The 23,333-nt window shown below is 34.2% G+C and overlaps 1 protein-coding gene across 2 annotated transcripts in view; it reads left to right on the forward strand.

Annotated features, from left to right (window-relative positions):
* The window catches only part of PTPRQ (protein tyrosine phosphatase receptor type Q), a 266,655-nt gene that overhangs the window by 79,327 nt on the left and 163,995 nt on the right, over nt 1-23,333 (forward strand). For both annotated transcript variants that reach the window (XM_015431259.4, XM_015431261.4), the window contains exons 27-34: nt 4,393-4,573; nt 6,057-6,218; nt 6,318-6,497; nt 7,109-7,216; nt 7,360-7,641; nt 17,379-17,561; nt 17,888-17,989; nt 21,629-21,749. In XM_015431259.4, the coding sequence (XP_015286745.3) occupies nt 4,393-4,573; nt 6,057-6,218; nt 6,318-6,497; nt 7,109-7,216; nt 7,360-7,641; nt 17,379-17,561; nt 17,888-17,989; nt 21,629-21,749 (1,319 nt within the window). The remainder of the gene's footprint in view (nt 1-4,392; nt 4,574-6,056; nt 6,219-6,317; nt 6,498-7,108; nt 7,217-7,359; nt 7,642-17,378; nt 17,562-17,887; nt 17,990-21,628; nt 21,750-23,333) is intronic.

Here is a 23,333-nt window from a genome sequence, read left to right on the forward strand (position 1 = left end):
AATTACATTAGCAAAATGAGTCTCAGGGTTTGAGATATTTTATTTCAACTTCCATACATACATATGAATCTGATCTATAACATTCCTAATAAATGATGTGAATCCAACCTCTGCTAAAATATTTTATCAACTATTATAGGATATCTACCACTGCAAAAGTAGCTCCTATCCTATAAGCTTTGAAGTATTCTTTGTTATGGTCCCACAAGGATCTATTTCTTAAGTAATCATGAGGTTTTAGGCATTCTGTTAGACACAGAAACCCATAGATGAATGAGAAACGATGCTGTTTTTACTTTGAACTGAAATATTAGTCTTTTAATTTTCATCAGTTGGTCCTAACTCTCCTCTCTAGACCAATATAGTAGATTATAGTGGCTATGAACATGAGCTTTGGAACCAGGAAAAATGTTCCAATCCTACCTTGGCTGTCACCAGTTTTGTGAACTTGAACAGATGACTGTAAAATGGAGATAAAAATAATCTATCTCTTTGGGGTACAATAAAGCAAGTTCAAATGAATAAAAGTGTTTAACACTCTGTAACACACAGAAGCTTAAAACGTTAGCCTTTGCAGTGACAACAATAATAAACAATGATTTAACTCTTTCTCATCGAAGATAGTGGTCAGAGTTTTCCAAAGACTTAATATCCTTAGTTTTTGTTAGTCATGGCTTCTAGGTCCCTTATATCATGGATTATATTCCTGTGCATATTTTCTAGTTTGTCAAGGATCCTCTTACTCAACTGAACACAATATTCTGTATGTAGTTTGAAGGGAGCCAAATTGAGCATAATTATTTTCTCCTTCGATGTAAATTTCTTCCTTCTTTCAAAATAGTGAAATAAAAAACGATCATTTCATTGGGAGCCTCATTCCACTGAGACTGAAGTCTAAAAAACCCTGAAGTCATTTCCATGGACTGCTCTTTGCTTGAACTTCAGTCAGATCCCATCCAGTACTTGTTCTATTAGAAACCTGAGACATTTTTCTCCAATAGACATATTGCTGTCTAGTATTACAGACTTCTGAGATTCATATAGATGCATCTTTTCATCCAACGTATTCCTTGAGAATATCAATGTTTGTCACTGGTGAACGTAAGAAGAAAGTCTTGTGCTAAATGCTTGGCTGGTTGCTAGGAATGAGGCTGAGGACAGAACCCAAAAGTAGTTTAGCAATGCCTTGAGATAAGTTTATTTTATTCAGCATTAGGAACATAAACATAGTCAAGACTTAAAGATTTGCTCACCTGAATAATGTGTTGAACAATACGGCGTCCTTTAGAAGATTTCCAAGCATACGCTGATTAAAAAATTTTCTTTTTACCACTTCTTGATAACAGCACAAATCATGTTATAGTGTACATTAACATATAGAAGCATTTCTTAAGAATAAGTCAAACATTTCATTAATTCAATTCAGCAGACCTCCAGTGACCCTAAACTGATAGATATAATTTTTTAGAAAATAAAATCACATTCACTATGATGAAGATTATTACATGTAAAATCAAGTTGGTTTATTCAGGTGGATTAGGAATTTGACTCTGAAGACTCTTAATTCTTTCACATAAATTCCAAGAATTCCTGGGCAGCATATGCAAGGCCTTTCATGTTGACAAATTGTGACATTCCCTAACTCAATGGTTCTCAACCAGGGGCAATTTTGCTCTCCAAGAGACATTTGTTAATCTTTGAAGACATGTTCATTGTCACAGCTAAGGTTGGTGGGGGCCAGGGAAGCTGCTACACATCCTACAATGTACAGGACAGCCCCGCAACAGAAAAATATCTAATTCAGAATGTCAGTAGTAGCAGTGAGTTGGGAATTTTTAGGTGTTGCAATGGACGTTTTTCCCTCCTATTTCTCTCATTTCTACTGCTGCTTCTCTCTGCCCCTTCCCACTACTCTCTTAAATCCAAATTTTTTCCTAACATTTTTGCTTTTAATATTATTACTTTTTTATCATTAGGAAAACTTGACTAACGTCTAACCTAATGTCTTTTCTTAAGAGGTTAAGTGTGAGAAATATTCGCAACAGGACACACTTAGTGATAACATTCTGGGTTATTACAAAGCCAATGTTCAAATCATTGCCCAAGTTATGGAGGATTTTTCTAATGTCAGAATATCAGAATTTGGGAGTCATTCACATAGTCAAAAGCATTCAGGTCAACTCTCACTTTGAAATGGCAGTTTGTCAGCAGAGATGCTTAACATATGTAATTGATGGGATGCTATGCTTTATGCCTCAATAATTTGTCTGGCATGGGATAGAAAATATTGAGAGATTTAATGCAAAACCATGGTTGAGGGGGAAATTCTTTGTACTACCTCACTATAGTTCATTCTATAGTGCTTTGTATACAGTAGATTTTCAAAGGGTGACTGATTGATAGTGGAAACAGCTGTGTGGTTTGGGCATAAAGTATTGACTGCAACACCAGAGCTTCTCTGAGTTATGTGTTTGTGATTCCTGCCCTCCCTAATTTCCCCGTGGAGGCAGCGCTGAAGTGAGCTGTTGTAAGATAGAAGACCTTTACTTTGTCCTCTACAAGGACATAGGAACAAACCCATATAGAGTTCCCTATCCATAGCTCTTCATCACAACTTTTAAAAAGTAGTTTTTATGGGAAACCTGCTGCTTTTCATGACAACACTTTTCTGGGTAGAGTTGTAATGAGATTTAGACAATTACGTTTTGTAAATATTCAGAGGACTGAAAATTTTTTGACTCATTTCTCCATTCTTTTATCTTTCAGAAGAGTTAATATTTAAGTAACTTGCCTTTGTAGATAGTTAACTGAAATGCCATACAATTTCTTGCTTTACTGAACCTTTTCCTGAGCACCTACTTTCATTTTTTGGAAACTATTAAGTGTTTTGATGTTCCTAAGGCCTAGAAAACCTGTTTTTGGCTCTCTGAGTGAAGACAACTCCAACACATGTAAGATAACTAAAAGACAGATATACCAAAACTTATAAACAACTGAAACCTATATTATGAATTAATTGTTATAAACTCTGAGGGTAAAAGAGCATGGAATTGATAAGGAATAGAATATTTTTTTTAAAAAAATGTGTTTTGGAGGTAAGTTTTGAAGCAGAAGTTAAAAAAATTAGCACAAGAGAGTAGATTTTTCAGCATATTCTTTTTTCAAAAGTATTTTATTTTGGAAAATTTCAAACAGGTTTAAAAGTAGAGAAAAGAGTCTAATAAGCCTCCATATACCTGCCACCTGGATTCAGTAATCATCAATAGGCTGCCATTCTTGCCTCGGGTTTTTAAATAAATTCCAGACTTAACATCATTTTGTTCCTATATATCTAAGCACAAATTTCTAAAAACCATGGACATTTTCACCCATAAAATAATGCCATGACCACAATGAACAAAATTACTAATACCATCCTGGTATCATTTAATACCTAGAACACATTCAGATTTCCTTGATTATCTTCACATCCTGTGTTGTTTAGGTATGTTCTAATTAGACTCCAAAGAAAGTCCACACATTGTACTTGGTTAAGTCCCTTAAAGCAACATTTTCTTTGATTCATGTGTACTCTTATTTCCAAAGTCAACATTCTACACAAATATCCAATATTATTTGGTCAAAACACCTTTTCCCTATTTTGTTTCAATCAATTATGCTAGTGGGGAGGGAGAAATGAGAATCATCTTGTTAGCTAAATAAAAACCTCTACCGTATTCGTCCATAATCTGTTCCTGATGTTTTCACCTCAGTATTTGCCATTTTGGTGAACTTGACATGTGTGAATTACATTATAGGATCTAGGAACAATTGCAGTTACTTTAAATATTCCTTAGGTCCAGAGTCTTGACAGGTATGCCATGAATCCTGTGTGAAAACTATTAATATTACCATGCAGTTTTATTCTGGTATGTAACTTCACTCTATTATAAACTATTATCATTGATGTATATCAAGCAGGCATGTAGACCTCTCATGTATGGTATACAAATGAGGACAGGTAATTAGAGAAGCAAAACACATTCTAATACATCAGTATGCCTAGAACACTTACCATTTGGGGGTGAGCAGTTACAATATCTCAGTCATGAAACCTTTGCATGAGGACATCTTATCTTACCATAAAGAAACTAACTCAAGTCAGAACAAAATCTGCTCCTTCCCAATATACAATATACTAGGAAATACAATGGTCACAATGTGCTACAATGATGCAGAGTATTAGTAGCCGGAGAATGAAATTTTGGAATCTAAAGAAGACAGTGGTCATGGAAATGTGTTATCTTTTATAACGGCATGATTCCAAAGTGACAAGTTTTTAAAACGAATACTTGATTTAAGTCATGAAGTATAACTGTCACAGTCTTTTAAAATATCTACTTTTAATTACAGTATATAAATGACCCCATGGCTCCAGAAATTGTGAACATAGTAGAGCCAATGATAGGATTATATGAGGGTTCAGCAGAGATGTCATCTGACCTTCACTCACTTGCTACATTTATATATAACAATCATCCAGATAATAACTTTCCTGCAAGGAATAGAGCTGAAGACCAGACTTCACCACTTGGTAGGTAGAATTTTGATTTTCTATAAAGTGCATTTAAGCCACCGGTGCTAGCTAGCACAGAAATGAACCTTAGTGTAGAGTTCAGCCATGTTATTAATGGTTGTTGGGCTGGAGTCAATTTTTTTTTTTTTTTAGCTGTCGGAAAACCTCATGCAACAAATGGAAATGCCACACAGGCAGAAGCTGGCCCCTCCTAACCCATTTGACCTTCCTCCTGGAGAAAGTAGCACCCTAGAGTCTCCGGCCAAGCTGCATAGACAATCAGTTATTACAGTTGCCAAAGCAGGTGTGATGGGAAGGGATTAACATATCTTCAAATCATTTACAGGCCTCACACTCCCTACAGCTTTTGACTAATAGGTTTTCAAATGTCACTAAAGGTAAATAGGTCAGAAAGTTACAACTCTAGTGCATGGTGTGATAAACAGGTGTAGGTGACCCCAACGATGTGGTGATGTCATTAGTGTATACACTTGCTCTTCAGTGTCAGTGGCTCTTACAGTTTCTAAACGGAGAATGTCATATATGGCAAATTAAAAATACTCACCTGACACATATTCTCTTTCTACCTTTTCTAAAATGTTAAATGAGAAGAATATTTTATTTTATTACCTTTTCTCTGATTTGGTATTTGTCCCATTCAAAATTAAAAGTGTTATTCTATTTATGGTAGAATTAGTAAAAAAAAAAAAAAATCACATTACATTGAATAGATGTTTGTATTTCACTTACTGATCCATCTTTCTTGTGCAAAGATGAATGGAGGGTAACACTGAAAATTAAGAGTCCCAAGATTTCTGATGCAGATGTTCCCTTAAAAACTTAAAGTTTGACCTAATTGCTACTGAAGAGTTTTAGAAGCACAAATTATAAATAAAGCAAAAATCTAACATTTGAAATCCTTCTGGGATATTTATTTATCAGTTATCCAAGCATGCTTGCTTTAAAGAATTATTTGGTTTACTGAATGTGTGGCTGTATGGTGAAATTTGAGTCCAAATAAAACTATTTATTTAACTCTTCTACTAAAACCAGGTATTGATTTATAATATCTCAGTTATGTATTTCTTTAACTCTTCTACTAAAACCTGGTATTGATTTATAATATTTCAATTATATATTATTGCCTACTCTTTCTTTTCAGAAAACATTCCTAACCAGTCTCTTTAATAAAGTTATGTTTTCTTAAAAACACTAATGTCATGTTTCAGAGTAATGTGTAAAAACTAGCAAAATTATCAGCACAAAGTGTTTGTGGTTATTATTGGGAGGTACTCAGAAATTCATAGTAATATTCAATACAATCTCTAAAATTAATATTTTTATGTTTACTATTATTACACATCTACTTTTAATAGAGATGTGCATGGAGAGATTAAAGAATAAGGAGAAGTCAGTTTTAAGATTTTACAGTCTAAGGAAAAAATAATTTTGATTGTGAAGCCAAACATCTTTTTTTCTCTTTTTTTCTGAATTCAAACAGTAACTACAAGGAATCAGTATATTACTGACATTGCAGCTGAACAGCTGTCTTATGTTATCAGGAGACTTGTACCTTTCACTGAGCACATGATTAGTGTATCTGCTTTCACCATCATGGGAGAAGGACCACCAACAGTTCTCAATGTTAGGACACGTGAGCAAGGTAAGGATGTATTTCCTTTGAAACAATTACCTGCAAATATTGCTGTTGTACACTGTGATACTTTTTCTTTTCATTCATATGTTCATTCTTCTTTTTAAGTGCCAAGCTCCATTAAAGTTATAAACTATAAAAATATTAGTTCTTCATCTATTTTGTTATATTGGGATCCTCCAGAATATCCCAATGGAAAAATAACTCACTATACGATTTATGCAATGGAACTGGATACAAACAGAGCATTCCAGATAACTACTATAGATAACAGCTTTCTCATAACAGGTAGAAAACAACATTTTATTGTTGTTGTTTGTTTTACATTTCTATTCTGGTGGAAAATATGCCCATTTCCCTGTGCCTTATATACTACAGAACACATGCTATGTCAATTCATATTTTGTTGTTTTGTGTCGCCATGGATATCTTTTTAAAATACCTGCATACATAACTCGATTAAATGTGTTTTTCTTTAACTAGATTTACCCACAAAGAAGTAAAAAGCATCAGATCACAAGCCTCATAGAAATTTACTTAACTTAAGAAATAATGTATCTGGTATATCAAAATAACTCATTATTGAAGACTAAAATGTACGACTGCAAAAATCAGCTGAAGTAATTCAGCTGATATGGTATTTGTGCCAAGTCAACTATACCCCCTGCAGTGTGCCAAAAAGTTACTTTTTCAACTTTAAATTGTTGCCTTAATATTTCAGGAAAGAATTTGAAATGACCAACATGGAAAGGCCTATAAGCCCACGAATTTGAGGAGACTGCAATTATTTGGAAGCTAGTTCCCCGTATAAATTATTCTTACTGGTCTTATATTAAATGACACCAATCCCAAGAATATTATTTTAAGGACATTAAACAGTTTGTCTATTGTCCTTATAGGGTTAAAGAAATACACAAAATACAAAATGAGAGTGGCAGCCTCAACCCACGTTGGAGAAAGTTCTTTGTCTGAAGAAAATGACATCTTTGTGAGAACTCCCGAAGATGGTAAGAATATCAGTTGCGGTTTTAATTTTTTTTTAAAAGTGATTGTACATGCTCACTGCCTTCACTTCATGCCACCTCTAGGGTCTAAAGCAACAAGCATCAATAAAAATATAGGTACTAAAAATTTTCTTTTCTTCCCCTAGAACCGGAATCATCACCTCAAGATGTTGACGTAATTGATGTTACCGCAAATGAAATAAGGTTGAAGTGGTCACCACCTGAAAAGCCCAATGGGATCATTACTGCTTATGAAGTGCTATATAAAAATAGAGACACTTCATATATGAAGAACACATCAACAACAGACATAATATTAAGGAACTTAAGACCTTTCACCCTCTATAACATTTCTGTAAGGTCTTATACCAGATTTGGTCATGGCAATCAGATATCTTCTTTACTTTCTGTAAGGACTTCGGAGACTGGTGAGCTTTGTTTTGCTTTGTTTAATAATACATAGTGATATGGTAAGCATAGCTGATAGTTGCCATGTTGCTTACATTTTACGTAACCTAAAATCCCTCATTAGTTTGTTTTGTATAATCCAGAAATTAATTTTCTATTTCAGGCAAAAGTGCAGGAAAAGGTTTATTGTACAAATTTTTAAAGTCTGATTTATATAAGGGAACTACTAATCAAAATCTATGAATTTTCAAATGAAAAGACCTTAAGAAGCCAAGGATTCTTTCAATGTACCTATAAATTTTAGGTTGAGGGAGGCCGAGACGGGCGGATCACGAGGTCAGGAGATCGAGACCATCCTGGCTAACCCGGTGAAACCCCGTCTCTACTAAAAAAATACAAAAAACTAGCCGGGCGAGGTGGCGGGCGCCTGTAGTCCCAGCTACTCGGGAGGCTGAGGCAGGAGAATGGCGTAAACCCGGGAGGCGGAGCTTGCAGTGAGCTGAGATCCGGCCATTGCACTCCAGCCTGGGCGACAGAGCAAGACTCCGTCTCAAACAAACAAACAAAAATTTTAGGTTGAATGGCTACTTGCTTTCAAATTAGGTAAAAGCGAGACATACTCATAGGAATAGATTCTTAGATTATAATGAGGTATGTATATAGATAGTATATAGATAGATGTATATAGATGCAGAGTGGGAGCACAAAAATGGCATGCCTGGAGAAGACTTATGGAGGAGACAGCATTTGGCCTGGATCTTAATGAGGAGGGTGGAATGGGCAGAAGAATGTTATAGAGCAGAGGTCCCCAACCTTTTTGGCCCTGGGGACTAGTTTCATGGAAAACAATTTTTCCCTGGACTAGGGAGGGAAGTGGGGTTGGTTTCAGGATGATTCAAGAACATTACATTTATTGTGCACTTTATTTCTATTATTATTACAGCATAACATATCAAGAAATAATTATACAACTCACCATAATGTAGAATCAGTGGGAGCCCTGAGCTTGTTTTCCTGCAACTAGATAGTCCTATCTGGGGGGTAATGGGAGACAGTGACAGATCATCCCGCATTAAATTCTCATAAGAAGCACACAACATAGATCCCTTGCATGGGCAATTCACAATAGGGTTTGCATTTCTATGAAAATCTAATGTCGTCACTGATCTGACAAGAGGCAGAGCTCAGGCAGTAATTCAGGCAATAGGGAGTGGCTGTAAATACAGAAGCTTTATGACGCTCACCTGCTATGTGGCCCAGTTCCTAACAAGTCACCGGCTGGTACTAGTCCGTGGCCCTGGGATTGGGGATCCCTGTTATAGAGGTTGCTGGATAGGTTGAGAGAAGATATCCCATCTAAAGGAAGTAATGCAAGCAAGGAATTACTTGTGTTTTAGTTTCGGTGAAACTAGAGGAAGACAGTTTGTCTGATAATCTTATTTTATTGTTTATATTGTGTTACTATTATGTATTGGTGGCATAACTATTAGGCCAATTCTGCAATGTATTCTGAGAATTAATAACTAAATGTAAAGTTACTATTTTATTTGTACATTTAAAACAATAAATATTTACTGACTAGCTACTGGTGGGACCACATTAAATTACCATTTTTATAGGTCACAAATGGCCAAATATCAGCAATTTCATATAGTTCAGCCAGATACTATATATGAATTTCTGTCTTGACCTTGAGGATCTAGAAATCTAGTAAAGTAGCTTACTTTTATAGAAAAGTATCCTGTTGAGACTCTTCACAGAAATGAACACAATGAGATGATACAAAAGAGCCCATAGATAATGGCAGTAGTTGAAATTGCAGGAATAAGAAGGTAATGAAAGGAGCATTTTACGTTATCAAGAGCTTTGAAGTGACAATTGATATTAATCCATATATTGGCATGTTTCACTGCTTTTATAGGTATTGTACCTAAAATAAGTATTTTTGAGAAAAATGTCTGATCTTTAATGACTCAGTTTTATTTTGCAGTGGGTCAAGGAAATGAAACAAGCGTATTTTTAGCACCTATTAAGTGTCACGGGCCTGCTAATGGGTTTCACAGAAATTGTCTTGAAAAAATTCTAAACTAAAGCAGTACATTATTGTTATCTTCACGGAAAACTGAATCTAATGAAAAATGGAGGGTTTGAGAGGTTCATTCATTCAAAACATATTTATAATATACCAGGCCCTTCTGGGGATAAAGCAGTGTAGAAGAAAAGGATTTCCTTCCCTCCTTAAGTTTTATTAGTTGATGGGTGTTTAATTGCCTAATGGCACCAGCTGGAAAGTGATGAGCTGGAATTAGAGTCCAAAGCTATCTGACGTAAAACCCATTTCCCTTTCACAGCACATGCTGTTTTGGAAGTAATCAACAAAGCTGGTAAATTATAAACTATATCTAACATCTCTCTGTGCATTGTTACACTGATATTTTGTTGTTAGGCTTCTGCCCAGCATGGGGAAGAAAGTAATAACTTTGAAAGATTCTATTGTGATATGAAAGAATAACCATTTTTATGAATGCTTATCAAGTATTTAGTTTAAGTGGCCACAGCATCAGGAACACCTTATTTTAATGATGAATTATAAAGCAATTTTTTTTTGTTTTCTGATTATTACATGCACATAATCTTTTAGTATTGAAAATGTAATTTTATTTTCTGTTTTATTTCTGTTTGTATGAGTTTAATTTGAAGAAAGGGACAATAAACTTTAAGTGAATACAAATTTTGAGATTTAGTTTAAAATGAGAATTTTCATTTTGGAAAGTATCTTAGAAAACATGCAGAACCCTTTAATTTTTAGGTAAGGAGACCTAGGACAATTTGGGTAAAAGGACTCATAAGTTATAGTACTTGGGGCTTGACTATAGGCCTCCTGACCCCCATTACAGGCCTCACTTAATAGAATCCGGAGATGGCTAAAAAAATAAAGAGAAGAGGAAACCAATATATCCCATGGCTCCCTAGCCAAGTCTAAGAGTAAGAGTACAGGGTTTAATGCCCATCTTCCTGATATCTGGTTCTCTGTCCTAAGTTAGGGTAGTCTCAACGTCTGTGCATTTTCCACCTGGATGAAAATGGAAGACAATGGAATCTACATTAGTGACTTTTCCTAGATTATGTTTGTTGCTATTAAACCACCCACTTTAGCTCCTTTGGCAAAAGAGGAAGCTAGAATGCTAAGTAGGGTCTCAAATGTCATTTGAAGCAAGATGAGCTCAAGAGCAACTATTTTTCTGTGTTTAGGCTCAAAATAATCTTATTAAATACAGTAATTATACCTTCTATTCATGTAAAAAATATGGGCCCACTCTTCAATATTGTTTCATGAGAAATTGAGTGATGTGTTAACTCAGTGATGTGTTAATATTACTAATTAAAAATGGGAATAAATTATTTGGTTAAACGTCTTATCTTTTTAAGAGAAATAGAGTTTACTAATGCTTGGAAGTAAAACACCAGGAAAAATCAATACAAGATTGATTCTGTGTGTGTGTGTGTGTGTGTGTGTTTTAATCATAGACTGTGCAGTTTTCCAACAAGCTTAAGATTTGCTTTTATTTTCTCATAGGGTGTAATAATCATAAATACAACTGTGAGAAGTTCCCATACAAATTACTCTTTTGATGATCTATACATATTCCCTTTCCTTTTTAAGACATAACCGTCTTTACAGTAAGCCTTTAACAAAACACCTTGTCTGATTCGCTGCAACAACCATGAGTGGATAATAACTTAGATGTTGACCAAAATTTTGTGTAGAACCCCATAAATTTATTTGTATTAATTAATTACATTTTAAAATTTGTCTGCATACATTAAAGCTATCTATGCCAAACAATAGTCTTTTGGCAGATTCAAGATAACTTCCCCTTTTTTTACTATCATCATGGACTATGTATTTTTTTGTTTTGGAATTTTAATAGGTTCAGCTTATTCCAATTGATTATAATCATTCCTTTGTATTCATCAGTTATCTACTTTATAAAATATTTCTACAACTGGGGGACACTCTGTGCTATTTCAGAAAATTCTAAGTGTGTCAATAGCTCTTCAAAACCAGTAAGTCATTGAGTCTGTCCTGCTTTATCTACCTGACTATCCAGCACTAGTTATTCCCTAAGGGTAAATGAATAAAAATACAAAAGAGATCAGCCTTGGGTCAGGAATGCATATTTGCACACTGACTACTGGTGGTAGGCAGACAACTGTGGAGGGAAAACTTAAATCTAATGCGAAATTTTCAAAATCGGAAGTTACACTGAGCTATAAAATTCAAGCATAGCATCACAAATTCCCTTTTTGTAATTAAAGAGTTTTTCAACCCAATCTTGTATCTATTCCTTACCTGTGAGTTTCTTATTTTTAATATATTCTATATCATATTAAATATATTTATTCATTCACTGAACTGCTTTTATGGATTCCATATTATGTTCTACCACTGTATTAGATAGTGTAGCTGTAGCAGTAAACAAGACATGATCTGTCTCTACCTTTCTAAAACTTGACACTAGACAATTAGAAAATTAGAAATTAGAAAACAAATCAGTAAACAAATTTGTGATTTTTAGTAGTTGTAAGTTTTGCTAAGTGAAAAATATCAAGGATAGAAGAGAGAAAGAGTAGTGAGTGGGCTATTTGAGATGGAGCACTGAGGAAAGGCCACACTGAGAGATTAATTTGCCCAGTGATATTAATGAGGTGCAGGATTAAATGAGACAACGATAAGGATGAAAAGTGTTCCAGAGGAAGAATAGCAATTGCCAGCTTCTTGTAGAGGAAAAAAACTGTGGAGTTGGGGCAGAGCAGGGCATTTCTGTCACTTGAACAGTGTGAGTTGGGGTAGAGAATTCACAGATGAGGCGAGAGGCAGAGGTGGATCATGAGATTCTTGGGTGCCATTGTAGGAAATTTGCAGTTTAATTTTAATGAGGAGCTTTTGAATAATTATGAAATAGGAACATTATATGGGTTACAGTTTTCACAGATTGCTGCTGAATATGCTGGATGTTGAAGTAAAGAGAAAAATCAAGATGAACTAGTAGATTGTTGGTCTGAGTATCTGGGTGAGTGGTAGTGCCATTTACTTAGACGGGGAAGTCCAGGGAAGAGGTCAATACGGAGAACATCCAGGAGTTCTGTTTGGAACATGTTTCAAATATCCAAGTGCCATTATGAAGGCAGTTAGATAAATAAGTTTAAAGCTCAGGGAAAAGATCCAGAGCTGCATATACAATTTGGAGCTTCACTGTATCTTTGATATTCAATCAAGGGATGAGGATAAAGTCACATCACTGGACAATAGGGGGAGATGTTAAGAAGCTTACAGCTATGTCCTGGGTAATACGACACATAGACTTTGACAAGAAGAAGAGCTAATCAAGGACAAAGCAGAAGTCACTGGATATAGAAGGAAAACCAGAAGAAGATAGTGTCTTCAAAGCCAAGTGAATAAAGATTTTCAAGTAGAAGGAGTTTATTCCCTATGTCAAATCCTGCTGACAAGTAAAGTAAGATGGGGCATACAATTGATTAGTGCTTTGGCAAGAATGGAGGTCATTGGTGACTTCACAGGAGTAGGTTTTACAGGAAAAAAATGGAGAAAAACAAAGTGAGATTAACAGAGTATGACAGGCAAAAAAAAAAAAATGTAGAAAATGAGGAATGGCAAATTTTGAGGAATTTTGATATGAAGTGGAGAGTAGACTTGAGTAATAGCTGAAGGAGCAAGTGCAATCAAAAGAAGACTTTTTAAACACCAGAATGTATATTACAGTGTATGTGTGTTCACATGTGTATCTGACTAACTTCAAGTGTAAAGTCTCTGAATAGGCAGAAGGAATGAAATCCAGTGCAGACGTGGAGGGATGGAGCTTGGAAAGGAGGAAAGAGGGAAGGCAGTTAAGGGAAAATTTGAAGTCGGATGATAATGTAGCTCTCTTCTCAGTGTTTTTATTTTTGCAATGGAATGAGAAGCAAGTTTATTAGCTTCAAATAAAGAGAGGGAGGGCTTATCAGAGGTTTGTGAAGAGAGAATATGGTGAAAACATACTTTAAAGAGTGGGAGACTGAATTAACTAAAACAAAAACATTAGCTATCAGGAAATGAAAAGGATCCATTTGAGATTTGAGGTTATAAATTTAAGTGGAACTAGTCAGCATAGAATGGTGTTTTACTCTGTAAAACACTATTTAATAGCTGAAAAAAATGCAATTTTCAGTTATTATATTGGGCATGTGAAGCTAGCAGAGTTTTGTTTAATTCCAATTATAATTTGCCAGGAAAGTAAAATAAAAACAGAAGGAAGTGATGGATATAGCTAAGAAGTGATCACAGTGACTATGGACTCTAGCCTGAGCATGTAGGGAAATGAAGGCATAACAGAGGTAATGCACAGTAAAGATTTGATGAGGGTCAGAGAATTGTTGGATTCAAAGTATAAGAGTCAGTAAGCTGGAAAGATAGGAGTCAGTTGTCAAAGAGAGGAATATTGGTAGTTATTGTTAATGACAAAGTCTTAGGTGTTTCCATGAAAGCCAGTGAAGTGTAGTGGGGTAAACTTAGGTGGGGGGAAATATTTTTGGAATTATAGAGATAAAGAAATACACAGTCCAGGGAAGTGGATAGATCATTTGCATGGATATTGACCTCTCTGAGTCATAGGGAAGAAGTCAGTCATCAAAGTGATAGCATCTTTGAGATGTTCAGAGAAGTGACAGAGGTATTACCAGTTGTCTGTCTTAAAGAGGGGTAGCATGTAATGGTATCTAACAGAATGGGGCTTCAATGGATCTGTGGTTCTTCAGGAAGAAAAAAGGAGCAATAAATGCAACTACCCAACTCCTACGCCCTATGGTTAGTGGGACTATGGGAGAAAAACAAACATGATACCCAAGAGGGCTAAACTGTAGTGGTATTTCTCAGCAGGTCCAAGATTTCACTTAGAGCCAAAAGTTAAGAAAGCATTCAGGGTAGATGTTGAGGATTTTTCTCAATGCAATGTGTTGGCCTGGGAAAACACTAGAGAACGTTTAGCGTGTTTAGGATAGAAAGGATAGTGGAATTATATTGCTACATCAAACTATGCATTGAATTGCAATCATCTCAAAGTTTTAAAAATATCAGTATTTTAAAATTACTTTTTCCTATTAAGTGTGCCTTGACACCATAACCCAATAACTGGTAACAATTGAGGGGAAGGACACTGTATCTACACTTTTAAGGCTTCTGAATTTTATTTATCTACTAAATTTACTATTAGTAATTTTTATATCCATTCAATTTAGAATACTAATAAAAAAGTTCAGTTTCTTTCATTTGAAAGAAAAGAGTCTTATAACAGGACTCTTGAATGGCAATAATATTTACCTATTTAGTTTATATTGTTTAACCCTCCAAGTTAATTATTTATGTTATTGTTCTATATACTCAATTTTTAGACCATTATCTTGGCCACTCTGATCTTTCATCTGTGGTAAATAGTTTTCTACCTAAAGTACGTTGTCTACAATTTCATTTACTGAGGATGTGTTGATGGCATTATCCCTCAGGGTTTTTTTTTTTATTGTCTGAATATGTTTTTAGTTTGCTACTGTTTATTTTTCTGGGTATAGAATTCCAGTTGTATTTCAGCTGATGTTGATTGTTGGTCTAATTGTTATTACTATGTAGATGATTTGTTTTCTTTCTGGTACTGTTAAGATGTTTTCTTCTTTGGTATTCTGTATTTTCACAATGATATGTCTAAATATGGTTTTAAAAAATTATGCTTGGGATTTACTGAAATTATTTGATCTGATGTTTGGTATCTTTGAATAATTTTGATGAGCCCCAGCCATTATCCCTTTAAATATTTCTTCTTTATTTTCTCTATTATCTTAAACCCCCTGCAGATATCATCTATGTCTCAACTGCCATTTTGTATTTTCCATAACTGTTTTCTTTGATCTACATTCTTGATAATTTCTTCAATACTATCATCCTTTTCACTAAAGTTCTCTTCTTCTTTATCTAATCTGCTCTTTAATACCTCAAGGGAATTTTAATTTTAGTTATTTTGTTCTGTTCTAGAAGATCTATCTTGTTCTCCTTCAAACTTGCTTGGTTATTTAATATTATTTACCATTATTTAAATAATTCTTTGCTCATATTTTAAAATATGTTTGATTTCTTGAAACATATTAAACATTTCAATATCTGGAATCTCAAAATCTGACTACTGTGTATGTGTATGTGTTTTTTCTTTTCTTTGCTGACTTTCACTATTGATATCTGATTTGCTTGTGTGTTTAGTGATTTTATCCATGAGCTCATACTCTTTGAAACTTTAGCTGTGAGAAATTTATGTGGGTTGTGTTGAAGTTGAGTTCCTCCAGCAAGTATTTTTATTTACTTCTAGTTGTTTAGGAGTAATAGCAGCTCAGGACTACAGTTTTATTTTAATTTAAATTCTGAAGTAGAGGTTTCTTCAGGGTATGTATAGGTATCATGGATTTAGTCAACATATGATCATGGGGACAGGCTTATAAATCCAAAACAGCATAATTTTTATTTCTTTTCTATCTCTCCACCCAGAGGAGTGGCAAGATAGAAAAAAGGTTTCCTTTCTGTCCTCTCTGCATGGCAGGTTTATTTCTCACTTCCTGTTCCTTGAGAATGAATGCATCACATTGCACAAGACCAGGAGTTACCATTCACATAGACTTCTATGGCACATGCAGAAGACTCTAAAGTATCCCCTAGAATTGTTCAATATAATAACACTGGTTACAGTTGCATTCTTTTGGGATTTCAGGTCTTTCTGCAGAGATACGGCTCATCCTTCAGCTGGCCCCAGGACTTTATAGTCTTTCTCTGACACACTACACAGATGTTACTATACAAATGCAAAGGCACTAGAATTAACCAATCTACTGCAAGGCAAAACTGGCTTTAGTACCAGCTTCCTTCTCAGGATTTCTGTCTTTGCATTTTGTTTGCTTGTTTGTTTTTCTGTGACTTCTTTTGGCCAGTCACCACTGGATTCTAACTTTCTTTTCAGCACCAGAATTTCTTAAAGAAAATTTATCTTAATGTTATGCAGAGTTTTAGTTATTTTAAGTAAGATATTCACTCAATTTAGGGTATCTGCTCCAATATTTTATCGGAATTGGAATCTTGTATATAGTTTTGGGCTCAAATTTACATGGAAAACCATTTTATGTATAATGTATTCCATATAAAAATGTTAGATACAGAAAACCAGTGTTTTACTTAATGATATCCCATATTCTTGGGAGGTGGTTTTGCTGCCAGGTCATAATATGCAGTCTCACATCTAGGAAGGACTCCTTGCCTTGTCATAGACCCTGTTGTCGACCAAAACTAACCTACTGATCTTTTTTTATATTATCATTAATGAGGAGTAGAATCAAGTTTTAAGTGTTTTAAAATTCTCTTTCTTGTATCTGTGTGTTCTTCAGTATAAGATAGGTTCCTATAGTTCCAAGTATTTTAGTAAACGTATCATCTTATAACTATTATTCTGTGGAATCATAGTAGTATTTTCTTTTGAATGAAAATTTTTCTTATACAGTTGTAAGTCCTATAATTTATTTATACCTTACTTCATTCAGGATGTTTATTACCATTGCATTCTAGTGAACGTTCACATGTAAATAACCTAGTGCGCTTCAGTGACAATTTCAGCAGAATAGATTTTTCGAATGGAATTGTTTTTATGTATCTATATTTTTTTGTTTCTTTCAGTGCCTGATAGTGCACCAGAAAATATCACTTACAAAAATATTTCTTCTGGAGAGATTGAGCTATCATTCCTGCCCCCAAGTAGTCCCAATGGAATCATACAAAAATATACAATTTATCTCAAGAGAAGTAATGGAAATGAGGAAAGAACTATAAATACAACCTCTTTAACCCAAAACATTAAAGGTAAAAAAACAAATCTAATATTGGATATTTGCATTTATAATGACAGAGTAACCACAAATATTAGCTTAATGTTAATAGTTTGAGATTATTTTCATGCAGGGTATTACAATTTTGTCTTTTTGGTTACATAAGCTAGGAGTTTATTGCAAGTCACATGAAAGAATACTGTAGATCCGTCCTTTTCCACTTTATCCTATATCATTTTGTCTTCATAAATAAGAGCTACTGTTGCCAAAGAATGACATTTTCACTTAGTTTTTATTTTTGGAAGATTGTATTGAGAGCCATTTCATAGTTTGCCTCTTACCTATTTTATTTCTATTTAGGACTGAGGAAATATACCCAATATATGATTGAGGTGTCTGCTAGTACACTCAAAGGTGAAGGAGTTCGGAGTGCTCCCATAAGTATACTGACTGAGGAAGATGGTAAATATAATAGTGGATATTGATATACTTTGATTCTATAATATTTCGAGAAACACATATATAGAATGAAACAATGTAAAAACTCCTCTAGTCATGGGTATCAGTTGTGTACCATACCAGCGTTATACAGCGATTTCATTGTCATGGTATAAAATAAGCTAGCAATGTTAGATTTACATTCAGTGAAATCAGGCATAAAATGCTTTTTATTTTTCTAAAGTCATCAGTACTCTGTAAAAAACAGTCAGTCATGTTTTTCCATGGACATTTTTAAGGCTAAAAATTTGATTTGAACATTAACTGATATATGTCATGACTGTGTTTTTCAACTTTTACATTTTTAAGAATAGACATTAACATGAGCTTTGAAGCAGATTATGTTTATGTAAATGTTCAGTACTTTTTTATGATATTAAGGATTAGCTTGATAATGAGATCAGGCTATTGTACAGGTTCCCTATATAATTGGACAAGATGCTATTCCCCAATGTTAGTAGCTTTCATGTTGAATATTTAAACATACCTTTCCCTAACCCAAATAAAATCAGCTTTACTACTGAGGCCACTTTACATTGATAACTTACCAAGTTAGACATATATTATGCTAAGAAAATAACTTTTGAAAGATACATTTGGGATTAGGTTTTGCATTTTATATTTTATACGTTGCATATTTAGAGAATATTTTTTTTTTTTTTTCTGTAAAAGGAATGTCTGTTTCCATGAAGGGTAGGCCTGGAAGTATCATACGTGTTTGTGGAGTATCTTTTTTTTTTGTCTTTCTTTCTGTCAAGTTTCCCTATCTTAAAGCTAGGCCATAGCCTATGAATTTTAAGAGTCTAGAATCATTCACCAGGGCAGAATGTGCATTAGACACTGCTAGGAAGGGAGACTTTTCCCAGCATTGCTCTCTTTCTTTTTAAAAGAATAAAGTCTTCACATCCCTCTTCTCTTTTTGCAGGTCTCTCCATGTTTTAACCTCTACCAAAGAATTTCACCAAAGCATCTTGGCTAGGGCTCTCTGGGTTGCCCCAGTTTCTAAGTGTGATGCCTCCGTGGGTCAGTTTTCCATAGTCATTGTATCTTCTTACTATGCTTGCTTTTCCATCACATTTACCTGCCAAAATTCCATTTTTTTTCATAAATAGATTCTCCTTGCTCTCAAAGTTAAAATTATCTTAATAAAAAATCCTTCCAAGTAAGTCAATGGTTAAAAACTGGGGAAGAAAGTTAGTGCTCCTTTCTATCTTATATATACTTAAGATAATATTAGTAAAAAATTTACCAATGTCTTTCTGAAAATAATACCCACTTCTATGTAACTAATCTAATCAAAAGGTCGTAATGGCAAGAATTTGAGATCTTATATGATGGAATGAGACCAGTAGTGAACATATATTTTGAGCAGGCAGAGCTTTTACCACTCAAGTCAATAATTCCAAAGTATGTTGTGTATCTGAATTACCTGGGCCGTTAAAAATATGCTTCCTCAAGGTAAAGTTCCATCTAAATTCTTGGCCAAGTCATATAATTTCTAAGGAATAGGATAAAGAACAAGGCTCCCTTGTTGAAAAATTGCAGAAAATCGAGAATGGATAAAGATCTGAGAAAATTTGCCTATTTGGGAATTAGGAACTCTTTGCCCTCATGCAGCTTGTGGTTGGCACAAGAGACCTAAATTTGACAAATGTGTGAACAAATAATTTTTATGATTTTAATTACTGGCATAAATGTTTCCCCAAATTATTCACCAGGACAAAAGAAGGACCTAAGCTACTCTGGGATGTGAGGTAAAGTTAAGCTGTGGAAGTTATGGCAAAGCTGTGACATGAAGATGAATAAAAAAGGAGGGCGAGAAATTGGAAAGATCATGCCAGGCAGAGGAGCGATAGACTGTGAAGTTCCTTTCTCAGCTACCTTGCAATGCTCTGAGATGACAAATTGAATGCACTGCAAAAGTTCTAATTTTTCTAGTTTCAATTTTGTTGGATTATATTTTAGAATACATATGCCAAAACATTTTAGAATACATATGCCAAAATGATTAAAACTTAGTCTGCTACAGTGGGTGTGCACTGATTTTTTTTTTGGATAGACATGTTAATTACATTTACTTAGCAATAAAATGTTTTACATTAAAAATAAAATATTCAGAGATCTACTGAAGGTTAGCTTTTAAAGGCACCAACCTTTATCTGGTATTCCACATAAGCATCTTAGAGCATGTTAGAAATGGTTAGTTGCAACATATTAGTTTCTAAGTTACTGCATTTTTTATTGAAGTCCTTTTTGTAAACAATAAACAGATTTTACAAGGATGCTAGGAGAAATATTTATAGGTTTTTGTTTTGACAAACAAAAGAGAATTTTCAGAGATAATTCTTATCTTGGGAAACAGACATCTCTCATTGATGCATACATTCTTGTGATAACTATTATTTGATAGCAACATTATTGTAGTGCCAGTGAAAATAACCAAATGAAAATACCAAATACAGCTATCACTATTATTCCTTATAACTTGTCTCATAAACTTTCTGCTGCTCAATAAAATTATTTGGAAAATTATTGTTAGTAAAATAATGAAAACATGCACACATGGGAACACGTACGACTGTAGCTGAGATTATTCAGAGAAGTAAAAAAGAAAAAAAATGAAGTAAGTCAGGCAGGATTCTGTCCAAATTGTTGGAAATAGTGATCTGTACATGGACTGTATTTCAATTGCCATTGTTTAAAGATGTAAACAAATTTTCAGAATTTCTATTAGCTACCTATGAATTCACATTCCGTGCATCACTGTAACAATGAACCAAATTTTAGTGTTTTCCTTTTTTACATGCAAAAAGTTGTATTCTATTATTCTAAGACATTACTGTGGTGTTACACAGCAGCTGAGAAATGCCATTCTAAATGTTTTACCTAAATGGAAGTATAAAGTTGGCTAACTATTTTGCAGTAATGTTTTTTTTTTACCACTTATTCAATGCCAAATAGCAAATGTATTTGTATTTTACACTATTATAGCAGAGTTATAAGTAGATTCTACATTATTTTCTTATTTATGTGCTACATTGGTATTTCCTTTGTAAACCAATTTTGAAGACTGAGTGAACAGAGTTTGATATTATTTTACTTTTTAATGACACAACAGAGATTGAGGAATGTAGTTTTCATTTGTGAGGTCAGTCATTTTAACTGCTTTCCCAATGTTATGCTTATCACTTTCCCAACTTCTTGGATGTGTGATTTTTTTTCCCACCTCTTTTTATTGTCTAGGGACCCCTTTTATTGTGTATTTATTCACCCTCAATAAAGTTTTTATTTTTATTAGAGGATGACAGTTGACCAAGATGTACTTGAACAGTAGGTGAGTCACTGTGACATACCCCTTGTTCTACTTTCTCATGAAATATTTTTTTCCATTGAATCACAGAAACAGATGTTCTAATACCACCATGCAAAATCTTCCTTTATCATCTCATTTTGAAAATAAACAGTCTCTCGTGCTTCTGGAGAAAAGCACTGAACCTAATTCCTTTACCAGAAAGTTTATAATAAAAATTGTGTGTATTTCCATGTTAACTTTTTCTTATATATGTTTAATAAAATACATTATTCTATACCCTAACTTTTCAGCTCCTGATTCTCCCCCTCAAGACTTCTCTGTAAAACAGTTGTCTGGTGTCACGGTGAAGTTGTCATGGCAACCACCTCTGGAGCCAAATGGAATTATCCTTTATTACACAGTTTATGTCTGGTAATAATTTTTTTTTTTTGGAAATAGTTCTGAGAACAGATATTAATCTGTAACATAATAGGAATGCAGTTTTGAGATTTCAGAATGTGGTGCTGCATTAGAAACCTGATTATTAATAGGCTAGTTAATATGTTTTTATTAAGAAATAAGTTTTTCCCCTTTTATGTAGTGAGTCAATCATAGTCAAATGAAATAATTTTGCAATTAAAACAAAAAATTATGTGTTATGCATAATTATACTAAATTTCTACTCTTAAAAGTCATTGACAAGTCAGCTTGTATAAATGTGAGCATATAATTTTAAACTTCTGAAGTTTTACACAAGTACTCTCATGTCACCATCTTTCAAGCATCCCTTGAGCAGAGTAATTTTAGTAAACATTTTAAATAGCTATTTTTAAAGAAATCTGTTATTTAAGGTCAATTTTTTATTGAAATGTAAACAATGTATTTTATTTCTGATCACCATTACCCTGATTACCTGTTTATCCTTCAATTGTGAAAAAGATGAAATCCTACATTGTATCTCATGTCAGTTAACATGCTTATACTACTTCATGAGAACTTGGTAGATTGAAATCTTCACTTTGATGTAATGTAAATCCTCTTGAGATTCACCAGTTAGGTAATACATTACCTAGTGTATTTCATATATTTCAACTCAGAAAATACAATTTACACAATACTTCATAAAACATAGCCGTTTCCTTTTATATTTCTGAATTGGAAGGACCAGCATTGAGGGAGATGCTATGGTGTTTTAAAGAAGTCTCCTCTTCCTTTTCCTAAATTAAGATTTTTCTTTCCTAATTCCCCTTTAACCCCTTTGCATATTTCTCTTTAAGACTATATATATTTTTTTACTTTGTTGCCTGATTCCTAGTGACTTTGCCTAGTCATGATGAAACTGGGAGTGTCATGACTCCCAGTTAGTGAAAAGGAAACAGTGGGAAGAAGGTAACCATTCCTTTTCATTACCCTATTTATTTATTCACTCATTCATTCATTGAACAATATTGATAGAATACCTATATACTGATGAACAAGACTCACATAAGACCCTTGCCCTCAAGGATCTTGTATCTCTTACACTCCAAAGAGATAACTGGATTTTATACCCATAAACAAGCAAACAAGGGAACGCTGGGGGAAGGAGGTCTACTTTTGTTGTGATGCTTCAGGAAGTTCTCTTTAAAAAAGTGGCATTGAGCTGTGATCCAGTTGACAAGAAAGATTTTCTTGCCATGTAAAAATCTACAGGGCAGAACTTTCAAGAAGGAGAGAATATCAACTGCACAAACTCTGTGGGGAAACACAACTGGTCACTTTGAAGACCAGAGAGGAGGTCAATGTTGCTAGGGATTAGAGAACCAGAGGAGGGTAACAGTGGGGGCAGGAGATAAAGTTCAGGAGTCAAGCCATGGTAAGGATTTTGTTTTCATTCTAACTATAAAGGGAGTTCATAGATAATTTAAATCACTTTAGATTCCTTACAGAGAATGAACTGTCAGGGACAAAAATATTAGCAGGGATGCTAGGCTATTTTAGTAGTCTGGGAAAGAGATGGTAGTGACAATGGAGGGG

Source organism: Macaca fascicularis, chromosome 11, assembly GCF_037993035.2.
Source record: "Macaca fascicularis isolate 582-1 chromosome 11, T2T-MFA8v1.1".
In the NCBI taxonomy this organism is placed as follows: domain Eukaryota; kingdom Metazoa; phylum Chordata; class Mammalia; order Primates; family Cercopithecidae; genus Macaca; species Macaca fascicularis.